General features: G+C 42.5%; 1 protein-coding gene across 1 annotated transcript in view; it reads right to left on the bottom strand.

Moving 5' to 3' along the window:
- Positions 1 to 21624, bottom strand: part of oxsr1b (oxidative stress responsive kinase 1b) — a 39811-nt gene that overhangs the window by 15487 nt on the left and 2700 nt on the right. The window contains exons 2-4 of the mRNA XM_035679082.1: positions 15162 to 15274; positions 9454 to 9562; positions 3119 to 3260 (exon numbers count right to left, since the gene is read on the bottom strand). Coding sequence (XP_035534975.1) covers positions 3119 to 3260; positions 9454 to 9562; positions 15162 to 15274 — 364 coding nt within the window. The remainder of the gene's footprint in view (positions 1 to 3118; positions 3261 to 9453; positions 9563 to 15161; positions 15275 to 21624) is intronic.

Below are 21624 nucleotides of genomic sequence, written 5' to 3'. Positions count from 1 at the left end.
CAGATTGTAATGCCCTGAGAAAAAGGCTGCAGAGTGCAGACAGTCATTAACATTCACAGGAGAGGAAGAGGAGGGAGGAGGTGGTGACACAATGCACCATGCAAGTTCAAAGAAATACTGTAGCGGAAGGGAAAAAAGGCCGACCTGCAGTTTAAACTCCTGCTACTCATCCAGCCGTATGCTACAATAGTAGGTGGGCTTCAGGAGGAAGAATAACTGACATATTATGTTTATTTCTGTGTTAAAGCGCATTAAAGCATGCAACAGATGTTGCCAGAAACTAAATTAAACAAGATATGTGTTGTCTCTTCATATTTATGACCTACTGAAATAATAGCCAGGCAGTAGCCAGGTGGGAACAGCTACAGTATGAAACTGTCAAGAAGATTTATCGTTCTCATCTGGCTGCCCTCGCACCTTGCAGCTCCACCGGGTCACCTCCTGTGACATCACATCCTGGTGCCAGGTTCACAGAGACCCTAACAGAGCTGTAAAAGAGGGTTTATGAGTCGCCCTGCGTGTTCCCTATGGAGATGAAATACCTCCGCCTCTTTCAACTGTGCCCTTTGTGACCACAAAACTATCTTTCCTTTGCTTCGCTGTCTTGATTGCTTTCTCCATACTGCTGAATTTCATTCTCATTTGTTTTTCCAAATCAATTTTTATGTCTTATTTTGTCAATTTTCCTTTAATCTACAGCAAGAGACTCTCTGCTCCCGCAAGCAGCATAACTACAGCCATTACAAGATCATTACTAAACCACATACAGAGTAATTTGCCGGGCAGAGCCCTCCCATGTATCCTCGGAAGACGCGAGGTTTCAGAGATGAGTAGGGCAAATTTCTCCACAGTAACATCACTGCTGTCTAGGGGGCTTTTGCAATAATTAACTTGCAGGCGGATTTTCTAAGATTCAACCGACTGACAAATCTAGACTGGAGTGGTATTCATCTATTGTCATGTGCATGAGGTTTACCTGCTGCTCAAGTTAGAGGACAAGTGCCACCTTTGAGTCACTGACTTTCCGAGCTGCTGTGAATGTGGAGGTGGAGCAGTTTGTCGTCTCGTGGTAAATGTCTCTGGTTGAGGCTACAGCCCGGGCCGCAACACTCTAATTGCTTTTCTGCCGTCCTGGGCTGAATGGAACATATCATGTGACACTTTCTCTCTTTCTCCCTCTTCGTCAAGCCTCACCCCCTTTGACTCTCTCCATCACCCGACGCCCTAAGGCTCTGACTCATATGATCCAGCTTACACAGGAGGAACACGCACTGCCATAGATTACATTACATTACATTACATACACACGTTTACATTAGCGGGCACACTGATCAAATGAGCGTGGCCTCCCTGCTCTCGGTGCGTCAATGATTTTCAGTGGCGGTGGAGATTAGCTCACATACCTCACACTTTATGTTTCACGAGTCACATCTCAGAGCCTGGGGTGGACAGAAATCTATGATATTAAATGATATTTTAATGATCCCCTAACGTAGCCTTAGAGTGGGCACAGAGATGAAGGCAGGTTTTACTCAGGAAAAAAACACCCCTCTCTCTGGCACTGACCGATAACCCTGTCACATTATGCTGAAATAGGATACTTAAATTCTGCAGCAGAGGTATACCGCAGTGGATTTTCCCTTTAATTAACACAGTAATTTAAACAGTGTTAACACTAATTCCTTACATCTCTACCTATACTTTCTATAGGATGCAGCTGTTTTCTAACAAGCAGATTAATGAGCTAATCCTTCATCCACACGCCCAAACAACAAACATCTCTCATATAGATCTTCAATCAAGCCTCTCTCTCCTTCTCACATTGCTACTCTGAAAGCTGCTGAGCTGCTGAGACGTATGAAAAAGTGAGTAATGAATATTAGATACAGAGGAGGTTAGTGCGATGACTTCTACAGCCAGTGTGTCGACTGGGTCCATTCTAACAGCTTGAGTGCAGGGACTTAACCAGGTCATGAACTGGCTTAGAAAGAAAGCTTTCAGGATCACATTTCCTATGGCACGCAAATCTGCGTTGACACATTCCACTAATGCATATTCATACAGTAACTCTTAAAGATTAGCAGCCTGGGAGTGGCGGTCTTCTTACAGACCTGTTGCAGTGGTTTTTAACTTCAACTACTTCCTTTTTTTTCCATTTAAAACCATACTTTAGTGGTAAGCCATAAACACGTCATTACTGCTTCTTCTTCTAGATCACTTGTGGCATGCCCATTGGAGATGTATACTGCCTCCTCTCTATACAGATACCAATGACACCCCTGACCTTTAGGAGTGAAAGTGGCTGTCTGAAAATGTTCTTTCCTTGGTATAGCTGTCGGTCTAGTCTGATGAAGAATACTAATCACTTCCGTGCATTGAACTTTACATTAAAACATGCACTAAGCATTTATCATGAATACAATTTGCAACGATTGCCACAGATTTCACTTTATTTTTAACTAAGACGGAAAGAATATGTGACAAGATCACTGAAAAATAGAAAAAGTATAACGGCAACAGATACCACGTAATGATAAGGGGCACATAATAATACAATTAGTCACTGGAACATTTAAAAATAGTCAGCTATGCTAAAAAAACACATTAATTAAACACCATGAGAGGAGGCATTAGCAAAGCTTATGTGTAAAGATGTCTCTGTATAAATTATGTATTCATTTATATTAAGGATTAATGTGAAATATGTATCTTAAAAACATTTAATTATGGTAGTCAGAAAAAAACGTTTAATAAGTCGTATTAAAAAAATAATTTAATCCAAAAACAAATGTACAGCAACCTGTTCTATAGTGGGAACCCCATATGAAGAATTCATTTTCTATAATGCATGGTATCTGTGTCAACACAAACACAAAAGGACACACTATACTATTACTCCTCTATAAAAATGCCCCATGCAGTCAAGGTGGGGGACATAATATTAGTTTGACACCTTTTAGGGGAGCAACAGAGAGGAGAAATCAGGGGTAGAGTTATCTATCTGTGCTCCATAAACCCTCAAGGTGAAGACTGATACAGCCTTTGTGCTTACTGGTAATGGGAAGTCCTGTGTCAGTTTTATTACGGTACCAGAGTGGTGGGCCATGAGTTTGGTTACCTGTGGATCTGTCCGTTTCGGTGTAGGTACTCCAGGCCCTCTAGCACATCTTTCAACACGGTGGCTATGCTTGCCTCGTCCAGGACGCCTGTCTTGTGTTCGCCTCGTGAGATGATATGCTTGATCACGTCCAGCACGGAGCCTGGATAAGAAAACGCAGGAGACAGTGGTTGATAAAAAAAGAACACACAATGTTATGCTTCATTTCTCTTTGTTGAAATCTACATTTGTGACTGTCAACATAGATGTCAGAGAGAAGTGACAACTATCCAGCACTCGATCCCTTTAAAAATAGCCGGGTAAATAAATTGTTTCTGGTCTTGACTGATGATCTAGCTCCTGCATCAATGAGAAAGTCACCTCGGGCTATCCTAAATCATTTGTTAAGCCTACTCTAAACCAAACCGTATTTATGAAAACACATGCTTCCTGGTGGATTGGCAGACATTCAGTCAAGATAATTTGTGTATAATCGTATATTGTTTGGATAAATTAGATTGTGGGTACACAAAGACCTTTTTTCCAGTTCCAGTGAGATGGATTTTATTGAAGGAAAAAACAAATGATTTAGCTGTGTTAAGACAAAGTCCTTTAACCATAAACATCACCATGACCTTTTCATTTGGCCGTGGCAAAACAAACCAATGGTGGAGAAAGCAAAATTAGAACAGTCATTACCATGTATTCTTTAAAGGGTAAACCTGCCCTTAAAAATAATTTACATTGTGCTATCTATGATTGTAGAGAGTGAAGTCGGTATCTAGAAACACAGACAGCTGTTTCAGTGAATAAAGAGCAGCAAGACTTGAATTTATGATGTCATTATGGGACATTTTTGGACTTGGTCCATTGACTTTAAATTAGATTGACTTTGCAGGCTCACAGGATTTTTGTTTGAGCTTTTCCATCCAAATGAGTTTCATTTGGATGTTGAGCTCACAGCTGGCAATCAGAAAATGTGCTCATTTCAAATCACCATGGCTACTGTCAGAGTCATGTCATCATTCGCTGTCTATAGAGCAGCCTCCAGGATTTGACTCGATGACATCATCCTTACAGTCCGTCTCCCTGCACTACAGTTTAACTTCAAATTCACAAACACAAATTGAGCTCTACAATAACATACTGTACGTGAATTCTGTTTCAGGGTGCATGCACCTTTAATGTCTTTGGATTTGGCCAGAGATGAAAGCGTGAAAGACAAGTGCGCATGTTAACATTTGAGGTTATAAGTCAAACTGTTGCTTTGTCTTTAGGTGCCCATGCTGAATGGATAACTACTGTTGCTCTGCTCACTGACCTGGCAGGTCACCATGTCTCCCTCAGCCTGGCTCCTGCTGAATAAAAGGAGCGCTCTGGATGAAAAGTCAGACTGCTGTCAGTGTATGATTTCCTTTGTGCGACTTTCCAAAGAATAAAGAACATCTCTCTGAAAAGAGGCTCAGTATTTGCATTCGGTATGACAGAAAATTGGGCGACACTGGTGAATGGGGACAAAGCGGAGAAGCAAAAAGAATGCCACTTGCCTGACAAGCTGCATTGTGCTGCAGTGGTACACAAACACAAACATCACACTGCCACACTGTCTATCTGTCACACACACCCTCAGCCACACACACACACACACAGCACAAACATCCACACCTGTCTATCTACCCACCCTCAGCACACACCACACACACACACACACACACACACACACACACCACACACACCACACCACACAGCGGGCACTTGCAAAAACAAAAGCTGGAAAATGGCCTTTTCAAGGTCCTGAAAACGCCGTCCGTGACACAAATTTAGGACTAAATTGATTGCGTTTTAGCAAGTGTGCCAGGCTTGGGGTGCAAAGATATTTATTTGCTCAGTCACTTCAGGGTGTCCTCGCCCGTCAGCACTCAGTGAGGCACTGCATTACCCAAAAGGGGGCAGACGATGACAGGCCACCTGAGACCTAGACAGTGTTTTTGCAGACAGACAGTCTTACGACACAGCAAGAAAGGGAGGTAGAGTAGGGACAGAGAGAGAGGGAGAGCCGATGAGTTCAACGGGTTCCTTGTGCAGTGACGGTGCGCGGCAGAAAATGTGATTCAGCAGCGAGGAAAAGAGACAAACCCATTCAAAGAGAGGACAGATGAGGAAAGGCGGGAAAAGCAGCCCAGATGTGTGTCTTGAGGGTGTGAGATAGCGGGTGTATATGTGAGCGAATGAATTGGCAAAGAAACAAGAGGAGAGTGTAAGAAGAGAGCAGCCTCGCGTCTCTGATGTGACAGCTCTTTGAAGCTCATTGAGAAAGGGCAGACTTTTTTTTCCTCCTCTGTTCTCCACACACGGGTTCCTTCCTCTCTCAATGCTTCTGCGATCAGTATGATGTTCATCTCCGTGCCTGAATTGGCTCTAGGCAGGAGAGGAAGTGACAAGAAGTGACAGGTGACATGAGGAAGGTGCTGAGGGAAGGAGGGTGGGTGAATAGTGAGAGGGAGATGTAGTCCTAATGAGCCAACAGGTGTGATTATATGAGAATGTGATGAAGTAGTGGGACCTTATTTTTAAGCTACAGCTCCGCTTTATCTATACACCATTAAAATACCTTTTCACTTTCTTGTGCGAGATTTTGAGTTAGATGAAAAGATAGATACTGATGTCTATAGTATTAAGCTGCCACTATCTGCTGGCTAACTTAGCTTAGCATAAACACTGGAGGAACGGCTAGCCTGGTTTTATCCAAAGGTAGCAAAATCTGCCAACTAGCACGGCTAATTAAAGTTTCTTGTTTGTTTATTTGATATAAAAACCAGTGCTAAGTGGATTTTGGATAGAACAAGGCTAGCTGTTCCCCCCGTCTTAATGCTAAGCTAAGCTAACCGGGTGCTAAATATTTACCATACTGATATAAGAGTGGTATCTTCTCCTCTAACTCTCCGCAAGAAAGCAAATACATTTATTTCTCAAAATGTCAAACTTTTCCCTCTAAGATAAAGAAAGGAAGACTAAAGCAAGACAATTAGTGCATATTAAACACAGAATGACAAGTCTCCTTTAAGCTGAGGGGAGAAACACTCACAGCATGATGTAGGCTTTGGAGGATCACTAAATGCCATCCTTGTCAGCCTCTTTCAAATTCGTCTGATTGAACTCTTCATGCCTCATTAGATTGTTTCAACAAGCTGACACTGACTGACGGGTTAAGAATTTAAAAGGTTCATTTTGAATGGGAGAGACTACGGCTTCCAAGACAAATGACACCTGTTGGCCTGGTTCGAACAGGGCCTGTCCAAGCCCCTGGAGAAAGACTTTATACAAATCACATGGAATAAATTAAGTCTTGACAGCGTGGTGCACTGTAGGGCATGCAAAACTCAGGGAATTGTCAAATCATCGTTTCAGTTACATGCTGGATTAAGCAAATCTCTCATTTTTTTCTGGATTTCAAACAGAATCTGCCAAAGTGTGAAAGCCAGGACCTTAAGATAACCTCACTTCATCCAGCAACATCCCATTTACTGTTTTTCATTTCTGCTGGTCAGAGGTGGAGGTTTTGAGACTGTGGGAGAGGATGAGAGAGTAAAAAGGGAGGGAGGAGGGAAGAGGGGGAAGTGGACGAAGGAGATGAGAGCTGGTGCCAACTGTGCTAAAGGCCGATTGGGAATGCCAAGCGAAGTTGGAAGGGCAGAGGGAAGGCGGGGCGTGGGAGGGGCTGTGGGGAGGCATAGGTGGTGTAGAAGAAGGTGAAAAACAGAGGGTTGTCAGCTCAGACTGAAAGAAACCTCCATCAAAACTCTTACTTAATTAGACAGTTTAATTTTCTAGGGAGAAAGAACACTGTGGTACAAAGGTAATTTTGCATGCTATAATGTTATTGTCTCAATTCTGTGAACCTTCTGAGTCACCATAAAAGCTTCCCGTCAGCATTTTGGCAATAGCTACAGGCCACATCATGATGTGACAAATCCACTGGCTCCAAACTTGACAAAGTCTTTTCATATGCTAAATTCAAACAGTCAATAACAATCTGCCTTTAGCTGGATTCCACTCTGAGTGGCATTCGATTGAGCTTGGCAGCAGGGATTTTAGGTCGGCAAAGGCTGCGCACTAATCTCCTGGGAACACATTCCTCTGCTTGCTTTGGCATGACTCATATTCTGTCCCCTTGGGTTTCAGTGGATGTCTCCCCGATGTGAATTCAGTACTGACAGGTTACGCGGTGCTCTAATGAAACAGTTGTTCACATGTCACATTCAGAACAGGAATTTCCTGAAAAGCCCTGCGCCTGCTGCGTACCTACCTCAAAGTTCAGCTCTACATGTTTGGCCTTGAACAGATTTGCCAGAGAGGAGGGCAGTCTTGATTGAAGATTAGGCCTTTTAGAGCTCGTTTGAATAAATGAACAGCATGTGACATGAAATCTATAACAGGACACTGTACTGCGACCTAGGATATACATTTGCTAAAAAGTATTGCCATTAAATTACTATTAACAATTTGCAGAAGTGGTCTAAGAGTTCAACAGTGTCAAAGATGACAGACTCTTGCCAAAAGGATTGTCAAAAATTTTAATACACTGATGCCTTTTTTGATATAGTGACACCAACGACAAAGGGGTTGATGGCATGTTATATATGCCAACACTCAGAGGCATGTTGCTGTCACCAGAGGGGAGTGGTATATGCTCAGAGACAGGCCACTTTTATGGGCCACATGCCAGGCGAAAATAAGTTGCATACCACTAGTCGAAGAATCAGTATATGACATTGACCACTGGTATCTGCCAGTGGAACACAAGCCATTTATCAGTGGCATTAGTAGTATTGTTGGTTAGGCAATATTTTCACACTTTCTCTAGTTAACAAACAATACTATGATATCTAACGACATTCATCTCTATTAGGAAGGAAACCTTTAGGAACGTACTCTGCTGCTTTACAGAAACAGTATAAAAACATTTGTCTGATCAACTGTGAAGCTGTTCTCAGTCTTTGAGCAGCAGAAAACACAAGACAGGAAGGAGTTGGTGAGTAGAGGGTTTCTTACGCTCCATCAAGCCAGAGGAGCAGACAGGAGGTGGCCTTCCCCTGGGCTGGTATGCTCTGCCCTGTGGAGTGATGGTCTATAAACCCGACCCGATTTGAGGTCCGTCTCCATGGCGGATGTCGCCATGACCATCATTTAATTACTCCGCACAATAAAACTCAACATCAAGGCAATCTGTTTAACTGGGATAAGGGGGATGAGAAAGACCATCTTAAGTGGTGTCTGCTCCTGCTGTGAGGCTGGCCGCCTGCTCGAGCGTCGCTTGGCGGGCACCCCAACCCCGAGCGCAGCTGCCAGGCGGATGCCAAGCGGCTCATGACTCGTGTGTATCCGAGAGAGTCAGGCATGCCACCTGGGAACTATCCGTTACAGTGGGACGCTGTTTACACAGCGGGCCGGAGGGGAATGAGGGAGGGTTGAAACAGAGTGTAAATGTTTAGTGTGTGGATATATCTGTGTACACTTGTGCTTGTATAATTAAGTGTGTGAGACTGAAAGCAGGATTTGGAGAGAGATGAGTGGCAATTTTTTGCCTCTTTGTAAACAGATGACCATTACTTCAGGCTGTCTCCATCTCCGAGCCCACTGCTTCTTGCTTGTCAAATGGCTGGCACAGGACGCCTTCATCTACATGCTGTTTGTGTCTAGGAGCTCTCACAGGTCTGCTGTAAAAGCTTTGCTCCCTCACAGCAGAAGCACAAAGACTATTAGAAACCACAGCTTTAATGTTTCTGGTGAAAATAAAAACGAACAAAACAATCAGAAGCAGATGCAGCCGTTGCATTTTGAGGTCGCTCTCTCCATGGTGGCCTCCTCTTCGTGCTCCTCTCACTAGTTAATTGCTGCGCTGCCACATGGGTGCCATGACGCCGGCCTGCGGGCTGTTATTACCTCTGCCCTGTCATTAGCTCCTGCACTGTACTGAGTTAAAGCCCGGAAAGAGCTGCAGCTCACTCGGGACACAATGAGGATCAGTGCTGTCACATTCCCTACAATCACAGTTAACATCAACAGCAGTAAGTAGCCCAGTTCTTCCTACTGGCCCTCTCTTACCTCAAGGGGCCCCGCCAAAAAAATTCTGGCCCCCGCCGACTTTAAGGTCAAATTGTATTTGCTGCGTTTGTAAATTGCTAGCATACTCACTGCAACTCAAAATCATCTAATTCAACCCCTTATTTTTAAATCAGAAATAAAAGGATTGAGATTCATATTTTTGCCTGTCCGGACAGACATTCAGATTTGCAGTCGAGGACAGTTTACACAGATGTTGGACAGATGAGGGAAGAAGAAGACCTTGCACTTACCTCCACTGAGAAGCTTCATGACCAGCCACAGCTCATCCTTTACCACAAAGGAGGTGTAGTAAGACACAATATTGGGGTGGTGGCACTGGCTCATAGCCTGAATCTCTTTCTGTTAGAGAAAAAAAACATGAGAGACAGAATCTAATTAATCAGAACTGCACAAAGCATTGAGACGATCTAATCACAGACCAGCTGTTTATTTGCCATTGACCTGATAGAGCTGATGTAATCTGTCACATCACCATCATCTGGTGGAAATGGATTAAAGTTTTAGCTTATTTTTATTTATGACTTTCTCCCCCAGCAGCAGCAAGCAAACAACCATTTTTAGAAACACTGAGTTGCTGTTGGTAGAGAAATGGGACCATGAAATACATAATGCACCTTCCTAATCTTTTCAAATGAGACACATAGACGCCTAGAAGCTAACTACTTTCAGTTGCCTCACACAAAAAAAAGTAAGAGAATAAAGGGAACGTAGTCGCAATAAAGGCTGTTGATGATGCAGCTATTCTTGAAATTTAGTGCAATGCTTAAGATCTCAATGACGTCAGTAGTTAGAAAAGAAATAGGCTAGGTCAATATAATGCATATCTATGCAGAAGCGAAAAACAGCCGGTACTCAGCCTTCAATACAGCTGTAAAGCTCTCTCACAGTGTGTGTGTGTGTGTGTGTGTGTCTGTGTGTGTGTGTGTTTGGAAAGCAGGAGAGCTGAGGTAATGCTGGCGCAGAAGTCTAATCCATCACTTCAGCACCAGTCGTAAAGTCATTTGAGGATAGACAAGCTTCCTAAGAAAAAGAAAATGTAGCCGACTTCAGAGTTGTGACAGAGGTTTTCTTGACTACTGACACGAATGACTCAACCTGTTACTGGAGCTCCACATTAATGCACTTGTCGCAATAATTACGCATATATAACTGCTAAACAACCAGTCCTGATCTTTTCAAGGATGACTAAGAATAACACTTAAAATGATTAATGTAACAAATTGCTTTAACGTGTATCCATCTGTGGTACAGTCAAAAAACTGAAGAACATCATTCTTTTTATTTTATTACTATACTGTATCTTGATTCAACGGACCAGAGTGAGTGAATGAAGTGATACGAGTTACTGAAACAAAGATATTATACTATATATTCGTTATGTAGAATAACCCACATCGAAGGAGTGATTGATGTCAAATTCACAGATACAGTATGTGTCAAGTACAGAGAGGTCCAGAGTGCATTTACACATGGCATCTTCCCATGTATTTTTCCACTGTTGATGGAGCTAGGCGAGAATTTTCCCCTTTTCCCAGGCTTTATACTAAGCTATGCTGTGCCAGACCAGCAGTATTTCTGTATTGGATGCACAGAGGTGAAATCAATATCAACCTTCTCATCTAACTATGGGTTTCCACCACAAATGACCGTATCTCCTCAGATCCCAGAGTGTAATTTAAAACATCTATTGAGTGTTGTACCATGACATGTGCACTACAAGCCTGTCAACTGAGGAAACCTTAACACTCGAACCGAGAACATTTGTTAAAGGCATCAATCAATAGATGCTTGTGGGTCAAAAAGTAAGCAATCAAAGCCTGATGTTCCATCAGCATAAACGCTTAGCGTACACAATGTGCATTAGCAGCAGCACAGTATGCCACTACTGCTGGGTCATCACTATTGAGTCTGTGGCCTTCAGTGAGTGCGTCCGCCAAGAGAGGTTGGGGCAGGCAGGTGACATCGTGACGCCATTAGAAAAACACAAGCCAAAGGAGGGTTAAGAACATGAACTGAGTCATAATAACGGATACCGATTGTGCGTGAAACAAAGTCATCGGACCATGACGGGTACAGGCGTGTTTAAATGCACACAGATCCGTAAAGGACAATAGTAAATGGTTAAGTGTCCAACAGGTGAGTCCACACACCACTCTGCCTCTAAACTGAAGCCGTTTTTGATCATCAAGCAGTCTAATAACTTCCAGTCTGTCGGGCCAGACGGCGAGCTCTGTGGGTCGTCTCCCCTATCGTTCTTTCTCTGGATACTACAGGCTGAGAGAGAACAATAATGATATAGCCTGTTGGCTGTTCACTGGCTTCAGTGGAGCCTGACCCCCCCTCCCCGCTCCCTCTGTTCTCAGCACAGTGGAAGAGGCAGGTCACCACAGCTCTGTGGGCCAGGGTAACCCCAGAAAAGAAAAACAATGGGATAACAGGGAGGATATCGTGCTCTGGCAGTTGGCAGGTTTTCCCATCTTTTCCAGCAGACAATGTGTGAATCAGAGACTCTTTGTTGTGGGGATTAGGTCACTGTAAACCAATGCTGCAGCAAAGACAGTGGAAATGTTCTCATCCGTCAGAACCATTCATATGACTTCTTTTTTTGTGACCTTCAATGTGCAACCTTTGACATTTTGAGGAAATATTGCCCTGTGAAAATGTTTTTGCAGGACATCTCAATGCTGACTGGAAAACAAATATATATGTTTCAGTATTTCTGCACGATTACAAGCAAGTAAAGTCTTTACAACGGAAGCATTTCCACGTAAAAAGGTACATCACGCACGTACTTCGTGTAAGCTCTGCATGAAGTCCAGCTTTATTTACCTATAAATAAAGCGAACTAGTCCAAGAAACCATATCCACTTGCAACCCACCACTCATAAGCAAAAATGCACAACTGTAGGCCTCAGTGGCACATGTGCCAAATATAATGACAAGAGTTGAAAGTGATCTTGTCTTTAAACGCTGAATTTTGCAGTGTTCCTACTTGATACAATTACTTACAGATGAATTGTATTTCATTACTGTCCCCTCAAATTATTATTTCAACTAAAGATCCAACTGTGAAGAGAAACTGGGAATTACTTCTTCCAAACAGTCTTTCATCTGGCCCTTTGTGTTTGGCTGTGGGTGTTGCAATGACCTCATCCTAAAACACATTCAGAGCAGTTTTATTCAAACCATCCGTCCTGTAAAAACACAAGTGACACACCTATCTGCCCCCGCACACAAAGCCACCTGCAGCACAAATGGTTTCACTACGCCCTGATTAAATTTCGGGTTTAATATACGAGGAACAGATGACAACAGAAGAAACTCTTATGGTGAGCGGTGTAGAACATCATTGTCAAGAGACTTTTAATAATGTCCATCTGTGTTACATTCATAAGCTACATACCATTAGCATAGTATACATCTCCCTCCCCACTGTGTTTGCATTAATTATACCATCACAAGGGATTTTGTTTTTTAGAATAATTAAACCTTAGAGGAAGGAATAAATCAGGGTAATGCATGTTTTAATTAAATACACACACACACACACACACACACACACACACACACACACGCTAAACAATACATGCCAAAAGGTTGACATATTTTTTTCTCAATCTTGAGTTAAAGCCTTTGGCATGAGAAGTCCAGTAAGTAAAAGTTGTCGGTTTTATTTGTGGAGGAGCAGCAGACAGGCAGTGGGCCAAAAGTTCAGATCAATAACAACATCAGACCGACCCTCCATCCCCTCTTTCCACCCATCTAATAAAACTGTCTCTCTCTTCCTAATGGAGATCACATTGGTTTATAGAGTCAATCCCCTTTGACTCATATCTCCCCCAACATGTCAACTCAAATTCCCGTTTTTACAAACAGTGAGGGAAACAGAGCATTTGTTGTGAGATGAGCGAGGTCACTTTGGTTCATTTAATAAACAAAACTGAAACAGACTTTTCTGTCTTGTGATTGGTCTATAAATCGACGATTAAAAGCCTGGAAAATCCAATCTAAACACTTAACGCCTCAAGTAGGTTTTAGCCTATAAATTATATACAGATTCTCTACAAAACAGGCCAGCCCACGCCAATTGTATTATTCTATATTCGGCCAGATCTTTTGCAGTATTTGGCCTGTTTGAGGACCTTGAAACTAAATGACCTATTGTCACAAACTGAATACAGTGCTGGGTCACAAACTGGTGCCACAGAATCGCACTGATGGCAGACGCACAGAGAAGCCACTATAGAAGCAATGTTACGTCACTATCAATTACTCAGAGCCTAACACACACGCACTATGACCCAATCTCACTGCGCGCGCACACACACACACACACACACACGAAACTATTGAGGAACAGAGACATTGCTGATTGATGGGAAAACCTACTAAAATGCAATCTTAACGCTGATAACACAAATTTACCTCTGAATCATTTCCTTTAGCTCAACTCTGACCTCCTATACTAGAAATAACTCACCACATCTATAGGAACAATCACATTTCTTATAAGTGAACCCGACAGTTGTAACAATTGTGTAATATTGTAAGAGGATATTCGAGCTGCACCGCACATTACAAACAAACCTCCTCCTCATGTGATCTAGTTACTTAAAAGCCGCCTGTCCATCAAACCGCTGTGCCAGGAATAACTACAACATGCCACTTCATATGGAGACATGATAGCTCATTGGTTTTTACGACGTTAAAAGAATTTCACAGGTAAGATTAAAGACCTTCTGGCTTCTTTAAAACTTAAAGGCATCCTCTTTTAAAGCTGCTTCTTTAGAGAATCAATCTGGGTTCAATTTAATGCTTCCTTGCCGTTTATCCGGGTACCCAGCAGGCTGTGGAATTGGGGGGAAAACCGCAGGCAGGAAATCCGACCTCGCTGTATTCCATGTGACCGCCTGCTCCGAGAATCCGGGAGCAACATTCCCCTGATTCATCCTCCAGAAATCGGGGGGTGGGGTGAGGAAGGGTTCCTCCTCGGTTTAGCATTGCCAGTGAGTAGTGAGAAACCTGCCAGTAATCTCTAGCCGTGACCTTCCATACACACTTATAGGCTTACACAATATTTATTTCCCACAGGTTACTTTCACGGACTTTTGGATGAGAACTAGGAAGGAGGACTGGAAAAATCCATCAAGTTAACAACGGCTCATTTCCCCAGCAAAGAAACTCCTTGCCGTCTCCAAAGCAAGAACACAAGCCGCAAACGAGCACCTGATCGTTTCTATGTGCGGGGCAGCTCGATACAATCCTCCCACCTCTTGAGCTGAATCGTAAACCACATGTCATACGGTAAATGATGGTGCGAGATTGCATTGAGGGTATGGAGACACAATGCGGCCGTCAGGAAGATGTCCCACGGTGGTCTAATAGTTTCCTGGCACTAAGTGGAATCCTCCTTTCAGAGAACAACCAGAATAGTGTTTGAAGTGACAGGGATGATTGGAGGAGGGCTCGGAGAAAACGAGTAATGAAAAGCAGAGGTGGAACTAACTCTATCCGCACGCACAGACCACAGAGACAAAGCTCTAAATGCGATCTTGTGCTGTAAGGGAGTACAGCTCCCTTTGATCACACAAAAAAGTAACATTTAGTCATCTCTTGGTGTAGAAAAATAAAAATAATAATGTAAATGTACTGTTCATTTTCTTTTTTACAGCAAAGGGCAGATGTCGGAAATGTTTCTTTTCATCTCTGGTGCCTGGAGGGGCGTGTCCTTGTCCGTGTTTGATTGACGGCACTGGGCAGGCTGAGCCCAAGCAAGGGAACGACAGACAACGGCATGGGCAGACAGTGTCGTTAGTGGCGCCTGAGAACCACACTACCTCACATCTGACTGAGACAAAGTGACATTTGCAGGACGAGACGTGTGTTCCTGTAAAGGAGGCTAAGACAGGTTGTGATTTATACAATATGTGTGTCTTACCAGGAGTTCGTCCATACTAGTCTGGCACTTCTCTAGGTTGATGCGTTTGATGGCCACCTTCTCCTTGCGTGGTATACAGTAGGCCGCTTGAACCACCGCGGTGGCCCCACTCCCTAAAAACAGACAGGAAAGCAACATATTATCACCTTGATTATGATTCAATATAGTATTAGTCATCTCAGGCAATACAAGACTCTCAGCACATTCACTTCAGGTTATATCCACGTCTTTAGGCTGCCCAGGTCTCCTCCTAATTGTTTGCTTCTTTCCTAACCCGTCTACATCTAAAAATAATGGCTACTGTAAGATAATAAACCTAACTTGTATTATTATTACCTCAAAATCCTCCTGAGTTCAAGAAGGTTAAGTACAGTTCTGCTTTGACAGTTCATCCGATTTCTCTTTGGTACAGCTTAACTGTCTGTTCATCAATTATGAATCAGCTTTTCCAAATCCTGCCTGATGAAGCGAGTCTGCTTGGAGCCGGTGACTCTGCTAAACTAAGCATGTCCCCAGGAGGCTTTTGAAAGAGGTTCATGCCAGAGAGGACCAAAGTCTGGTCCTTTATACAGTTTAGAAATGTCTCTTTGAAGACAGTTTGAGGATTTTGTTCACTGTTCATTGAAAACTGCCAATTAGTCTTTACTGCACCAAATACCGCAATCCAGCACACGACAGCAGCTCAAAAACGAGGAGGATTCAAGGATCCAAAGCTTTATTTGTCTCAAACATAAGTAGTATGTGCAGTGAAATGCAATGAAGCCTGCTCCTAAGGTAATAGTATGCATTATAATAACAATATATAACAATTTTACTGATAAATACTTTTGCATATATGCCTTTTATGAACTTTTCAAGACCTGGACACTTTAGATCAATCTCATTTTCCATTCTTCAAGACCCAAACGCTCATACCAACAGTGGGAGTCTATGCTAGTTTATACCACCACAACTACGATTAAAGATGTGCAAGCAAATACCGCACTACAATCTGATTAATGCTTAAATCCTACAACAGTGGGCTAATCTGTATTTCTAATAACGTGCGTAGTCGGAGTGAAAGCTTGTAAAAATCCTCCCCAGGAGAGGTACGCCTGCTGTTCCTGCATCGTGTGAGGTCATTTCACTGCCCTCTCAATGCTCTTATATGACGCAATGCACGCACACACGGTGGTTTCCACAAGATCTCCGGAGTATACGTGACGCTAAGCAATGCTGGGAGCTCATTCTCCTCTGGCAACAGGCTTTGGTTGAGTTAAAGAGGGAGATGTGAGTCGGTTCCCCCTCCAGTAAGCTTTTCCTAACATCCCTCATCTTAGCTATGCCCAAATATTAACAAAGCGCTCATTGTTTGGAGTTTTCATAGAGCCAGAGGTGTATGGAGGTTTTAAAAAAAAAAAGGGCTATATTAAAAAAAGGAAGAAAAAAAAACTGATTTTGTTCACTGATTTTAATTAAAAAGTAAAGTTGTCCCTGAAGACCTGACCACTTTTTATTTAAGTGTTTTTATTCAAGATAATTATTACTTGGGGCTATATGAGAGAAGCAGAGAATGGCATAACCTCAATTTAGTAGAAACTAAAATAAAGCACAAACCTGCTCTCTAAAATAATCCAATTAAATTGCAATATCCTTGTAATTTCCTTTAACGGACAGACAGCAACGGGTCACGCTAAACATCATGATACAGTGTGTTAAAAGCCTGCTTCCTACAGCTGTACATGTATTGACTGGCAACCTCTGATAGAGCGCGGTTGGCCTTCCTCGACTCTCCAGCATCCAAGTAACCACAGATCGCTTCGCCATTGCTCGAAGGAAGGGGCCGAACAGCTCTTTAAATATATCCCCAAGCCCTCTCCCACCAGCAGCAGCAGTAATACCAAACAAACCTCTGGAGGCTGGCCAGTGATGGACCACGAGGAGCCAGTTGCACAGCGGAGTGTAAATTCCTCCATACAAACAAACAGCCAGTCGTCAGGGGTGGCCGGACAAGCTGGAGAGCATGTGCGCTTGTATGTGCGAAAAGGGGGGGGAAGATGGTTGCAAGAGGCGAGGTCAAAGGGCACCGAGCCTCTGCAAGGCATTTAGACTGAGGAAGCCCAATTTACCAGCCAGTTGGGGCTTTGAGTTAACATAGACCTGATGCTCTTTGATATTTGCTACTTCCAAGCTTAGCGCAGGGTTATTCTGCACAGAGCAGTCATGCCTCAACTATTTGTATCCAGTTACATGATTATTCAATCCTTCACCAGGCCTTTGAGGTTCAAACCAAAGCTGTAAATTGAGTAATTGTACTGTGCTGTCATCATATTCACTAACCAACATACCAGTAATCACCAGCTGTTTGGCTAAGAACGCATACCTTTTTATAAAGTCTGAAATATAAAGAAATTAAGCCACACATCGTCACATCTATGTCACTCTCACCGACAACATCATCACCGCTCTCTTCGTCACAATGGGAGGAAGCACACAAAAGAGCCATCCTCACAAAAGGCATGCACTGCAGTAGTGCCAGGGCTTTCAAACAGCCAGGCCAACATCTAATCTGCTAAACAGTCTGGCACAGACATAAAGGCTGCATATCAAGCCGTAGGTGTTTTTTTTTTTTCTTCCTCTTCTAAATTAATCAATAAATGAGCAGATTATGAACAGAGCATGTGTCAGATCTTTACAAATAGACGTAAAAAGAACTACTTCAAAAGTTCTTCTGTCTCTATTTTCCCCCCCATTTCCAAAGGCGCAACAACAAGATTTGCCTTGTTTTGGAAGCGGACGGCTAAATCAAATCAATACATTAAGTAACAACGTTAGGCAAAATCAAATGAAGATGATCGGGCTGCCAGCTGAAAATGTGGTGCGTTGACGTGAATGAGGGACACAAAGTTATGTAAGCTTTTTGGGTTTGTTGATTTCCATTTATTTCCATGTTTGATTTCCTTTGCTTTTCACATTTCCATTTCATTTTTTTCACAGTGTCGTTAATTGTCAACTGCATAAAACAGCCTCGAGAAAAATATCACTAAACTGTTGTTTGCTGCTGTTCTGTTTTCCCTGTTGAAGCAAAAACACCCAAAAATATGTCACATTTCCAGTAATTTGCATTATAATTATCCCAACAATTAGTTTAGAGCTTTCCCAAATTTCCCCTTCGTTCATATGGAAGAGTTACTGTCTGAATTTGTTTGATTCTTATATACAAATACATTTAATCGTAAGTTTCGCTCTGCAATTTGTGTTAAAATGTGAGATTGTTTAGATTAATCACCTTTATTCATTATTATTACTATTCATTTACTCATTTAATTTGAATATACTACGCCCAAAAAATCTGTTACAGCTCTACATGTAAAGGTCTGCTCTAGACAGGGGTAGGGAAAAAAAGTTGCAGACGGGGTGAAACACCTCGATCGCTCCTGTGGGTGAAACATTGACAAAACAATCGTGATCTTTGTAAAAGCAGCCAATGTTTTCTGTAAGCATGTTTCCTCAAAACACCTCAAGCTTGACATGGTGAGGTTTAAGAGCATTATACTATAACCTGGCAACATGTGAATGGTACATGCAGGACTAGGATTTCTTCTCCACAATGAACTGTTAAAGTCTAAATACTCCAGTGAGGGCTGCTTGCTATTAACCCGAGTAAGCCAACATGTTTGCTCTTCAGGGAGTTGACGTCCGAGGATGAAATGTTTGCATTCTCCCTCTTCTGCTGCATCCCTGTGAAGTCTTACAAGCAAGACAGCGAAACACAAAAGGGAATAGTAAACAGAGGAACAGGCTTATTTAGGACAAAGACAAAGCTAAAGCATTACACTTAATTACTTTTATTAAAGCGGCTCAAAGACCATTAAAATACCAAGAGGCCATTTAAATAACAGGGTTTCATTAAAGAGCTGTTACTCCAAGATGTGTAGGCTCCAAATAAAAAGATAGCTCACATTATAGTCCAACGTTTGCCTGATGAAAAGGCGAACATATTTGACAAAGTTGAGCCTTGAATTAGCTTCTTAATGGAGCAGGTCAGCAGTGGCGTTGCAGCAGCTCTCGGTTTGTCTTTCCCTCCCTCAGCAGGCATGTTATCTTCTATTACATTTCCTCCGCATACCTGGCTGACATTCCACACATTATTCAAAAAGGTACAATGAGAAATGTCACACATGACTAGAAATCTACCAGCAGCCACGTCGCGTTTCGGCTCCTGATGTCCCAGGATGCAATGTTGTTTTTTGTTTTTTTTTAAATGTATGTGGTAAAAATAAAAACCTTGAAGTGGACAATAACTTGTTGAAATGTTAGCCTGGAGGTTTCTTTCCATTGTGATAAGTTTCCTAAAACATAATCGTGCTATTTTTTAAATCATCTGAGGGACAGGACGAGGAACAGGGAGGAAACACGGTTGCTGCTGGAAACAAACAGTGGGAGCAGAAAAAGTTTCCAGTTCAGTTTCGCCAACACGAATGATCCAAAGTCTGATCCAGAACGAGAGAGCAAGCGATACTTTTTTTTTTTCCCCTACGAGCTCTGTGCAGTATGATCCAATGCTCAGTGGGGTGAAAACAGTGGGTGTGAACCGTGTAATAACAGGTCCTCTTTCCCCGGGGACGTTGCAAAAAGAACAGCTCTGCTGGCCGTGCTGGGTGTGTAGGGTAAAAGCTAAAACACCAACCTTCCCGCTGAGCACGAGAGCTGGAGGAAACATCTCTCTGGGATGAAACAGCCTCTGCAGTATGAGGTGGGTTTAGGTCTGTGAGCCTGAAGCAGCAGCTCAGCTAGTGGCGACCTGTTGAGGTTGAGTTGAGTCCATCGCCGGAACAATAATCTGTAACTATTTCGGTAAACAATTAACAGCGTTAAGGGCATTTTATGAAGCAAAAAAAAGGCCGAAATGTTCTGTTTTCAGCTTCGATCTGAGCGGATTGTCTGCTTCACGTCGTATTTGTGATAATAAACTGAATCTCTTTAGGTTTTTAACTGTTGGGGAACAAAAAAAGCAATTTGATGACATCCCTTTGGGCTTTTCTCACCATTTCCTGACATTTTACAGAACAAATGATTATTTAAGAACATAACCAGCAAGTTATTTCATAATAAAAATATCAATTAGTTGCTTCCCTATACTCAAAAACCTGTTATATGTGGATTTATATGTGCCCGTGAGGAAAACTACCAATCTAATAAAACCCTCTTTGATTTAATCAGTGATGCCTTAAAGGCTGTAAAAATGTCGGTCAGTGACGGAGAGACACACAAAGGATGAGTTACGTGAAGCAGCAATCAGAAAAAGACCCACATTTATAAAAGTCCATTTATATTAAGTTACTGATACAAACCGTAGCCTGTAATAAATCGGTAATTTGCAGTACTAAATACTATATTTGTGTTTACCCACCCCCCCTCTCTGAATACACACTCCAAAACACAACCACACTCCACCCCTGACCGATTGCACAACCTCAGCAATAACCCATCCACACATGAACCCATACTGCCTTTAAAGCTTAAAGCATCTTCTTTGGTAATACGTTACCAATTCCTCCCTGTTTGTCTATCTCACGTCCAGAGTAGGATCAATTCTCCACTGTGATTTAAGAAAGGGCGAAATCCTGACGGCAAATGTGACGATGGTAAAAAAAAAAAGCGGTACGAGGAAGTGACTCCAATTAGGTGCGATCCCTGGGTTAAATGATAAGAACAGCAAGGGCACTTCAGTGTGTTCATTCATAGTTAAAGCCCATTTCCTAATATTTCCTCACCCTGAACTAAACAAGGTGAGAGATAAGAACAGATAGTTGACTTTTTAAAACCAATCCCTGATCTAGTAGGCCTGAAACGGCAGTAACTCTTAAAGCCTAACTTTTTAAAAGCTGTCTTGGTCACAGAGTAATCAAGCAAAGACTCTCTGAAAGGACAGAGAGATAGAGAGAGAGAAAACGCTCCACAGGACTGTTGGCAAGGTTTAATATGAACAGAAACAGATGCCAAACAGGAGGATATTTCTTGTTTACCTTGTGTTCACACGGAGCCAGGAAACACAGCCTCATACAGGGGGGGTGCTCATTTAGATGATATACAAGGTGGACCGACTCCTTCAGATTTAGGAGCACAACCGGTAATCGGCTTTTGGTCATTTATAAAACGAGGTGGAAGAAACGAACTGCCCAATTTATTCCCAAAGCTGAGTTGATAATCGTGATCCCCTCGCCCAACCTCAAGTAAGCATGCGGCAGTCCTACCTTTAAATAGCCTCACCGGTTTCAAACCTATGCTGACAATTTGAGTCGCACATTGCCACAGAACTGGTTTCTATACAAGAGGGGCTTTATCTCTGTGTGCATGCTACGTTGCAGGGCGTTATCTTGTGGGGTGCCCCAGATCAAATTTTCCAAGAAACCCAGGGAGGAAATACAGAAATGGGGGGTAAAGTTAAATCCAAGTCTTTATAAAAAAAAACACACAAAAA

This window comes from Morone saxatilis, unplaced genomic scaffold (assembly GCF_004916995.1).
Source record: "Morone saxatilis isolate NCDOM2014 unplaced genomic scaffold, NCSU_SB_2.0 Contig0, whole genome shotgun sequence".
In the NCBI taxonomy this organism is placed as follows: Eukaryota; Metazoa; Chordata; class Actinopteri; family Moronidae; genus Morone; species Morone saxatilis.
This window is presented reverse-complemented; position numbering and strand designations above follow the sequence as displayed.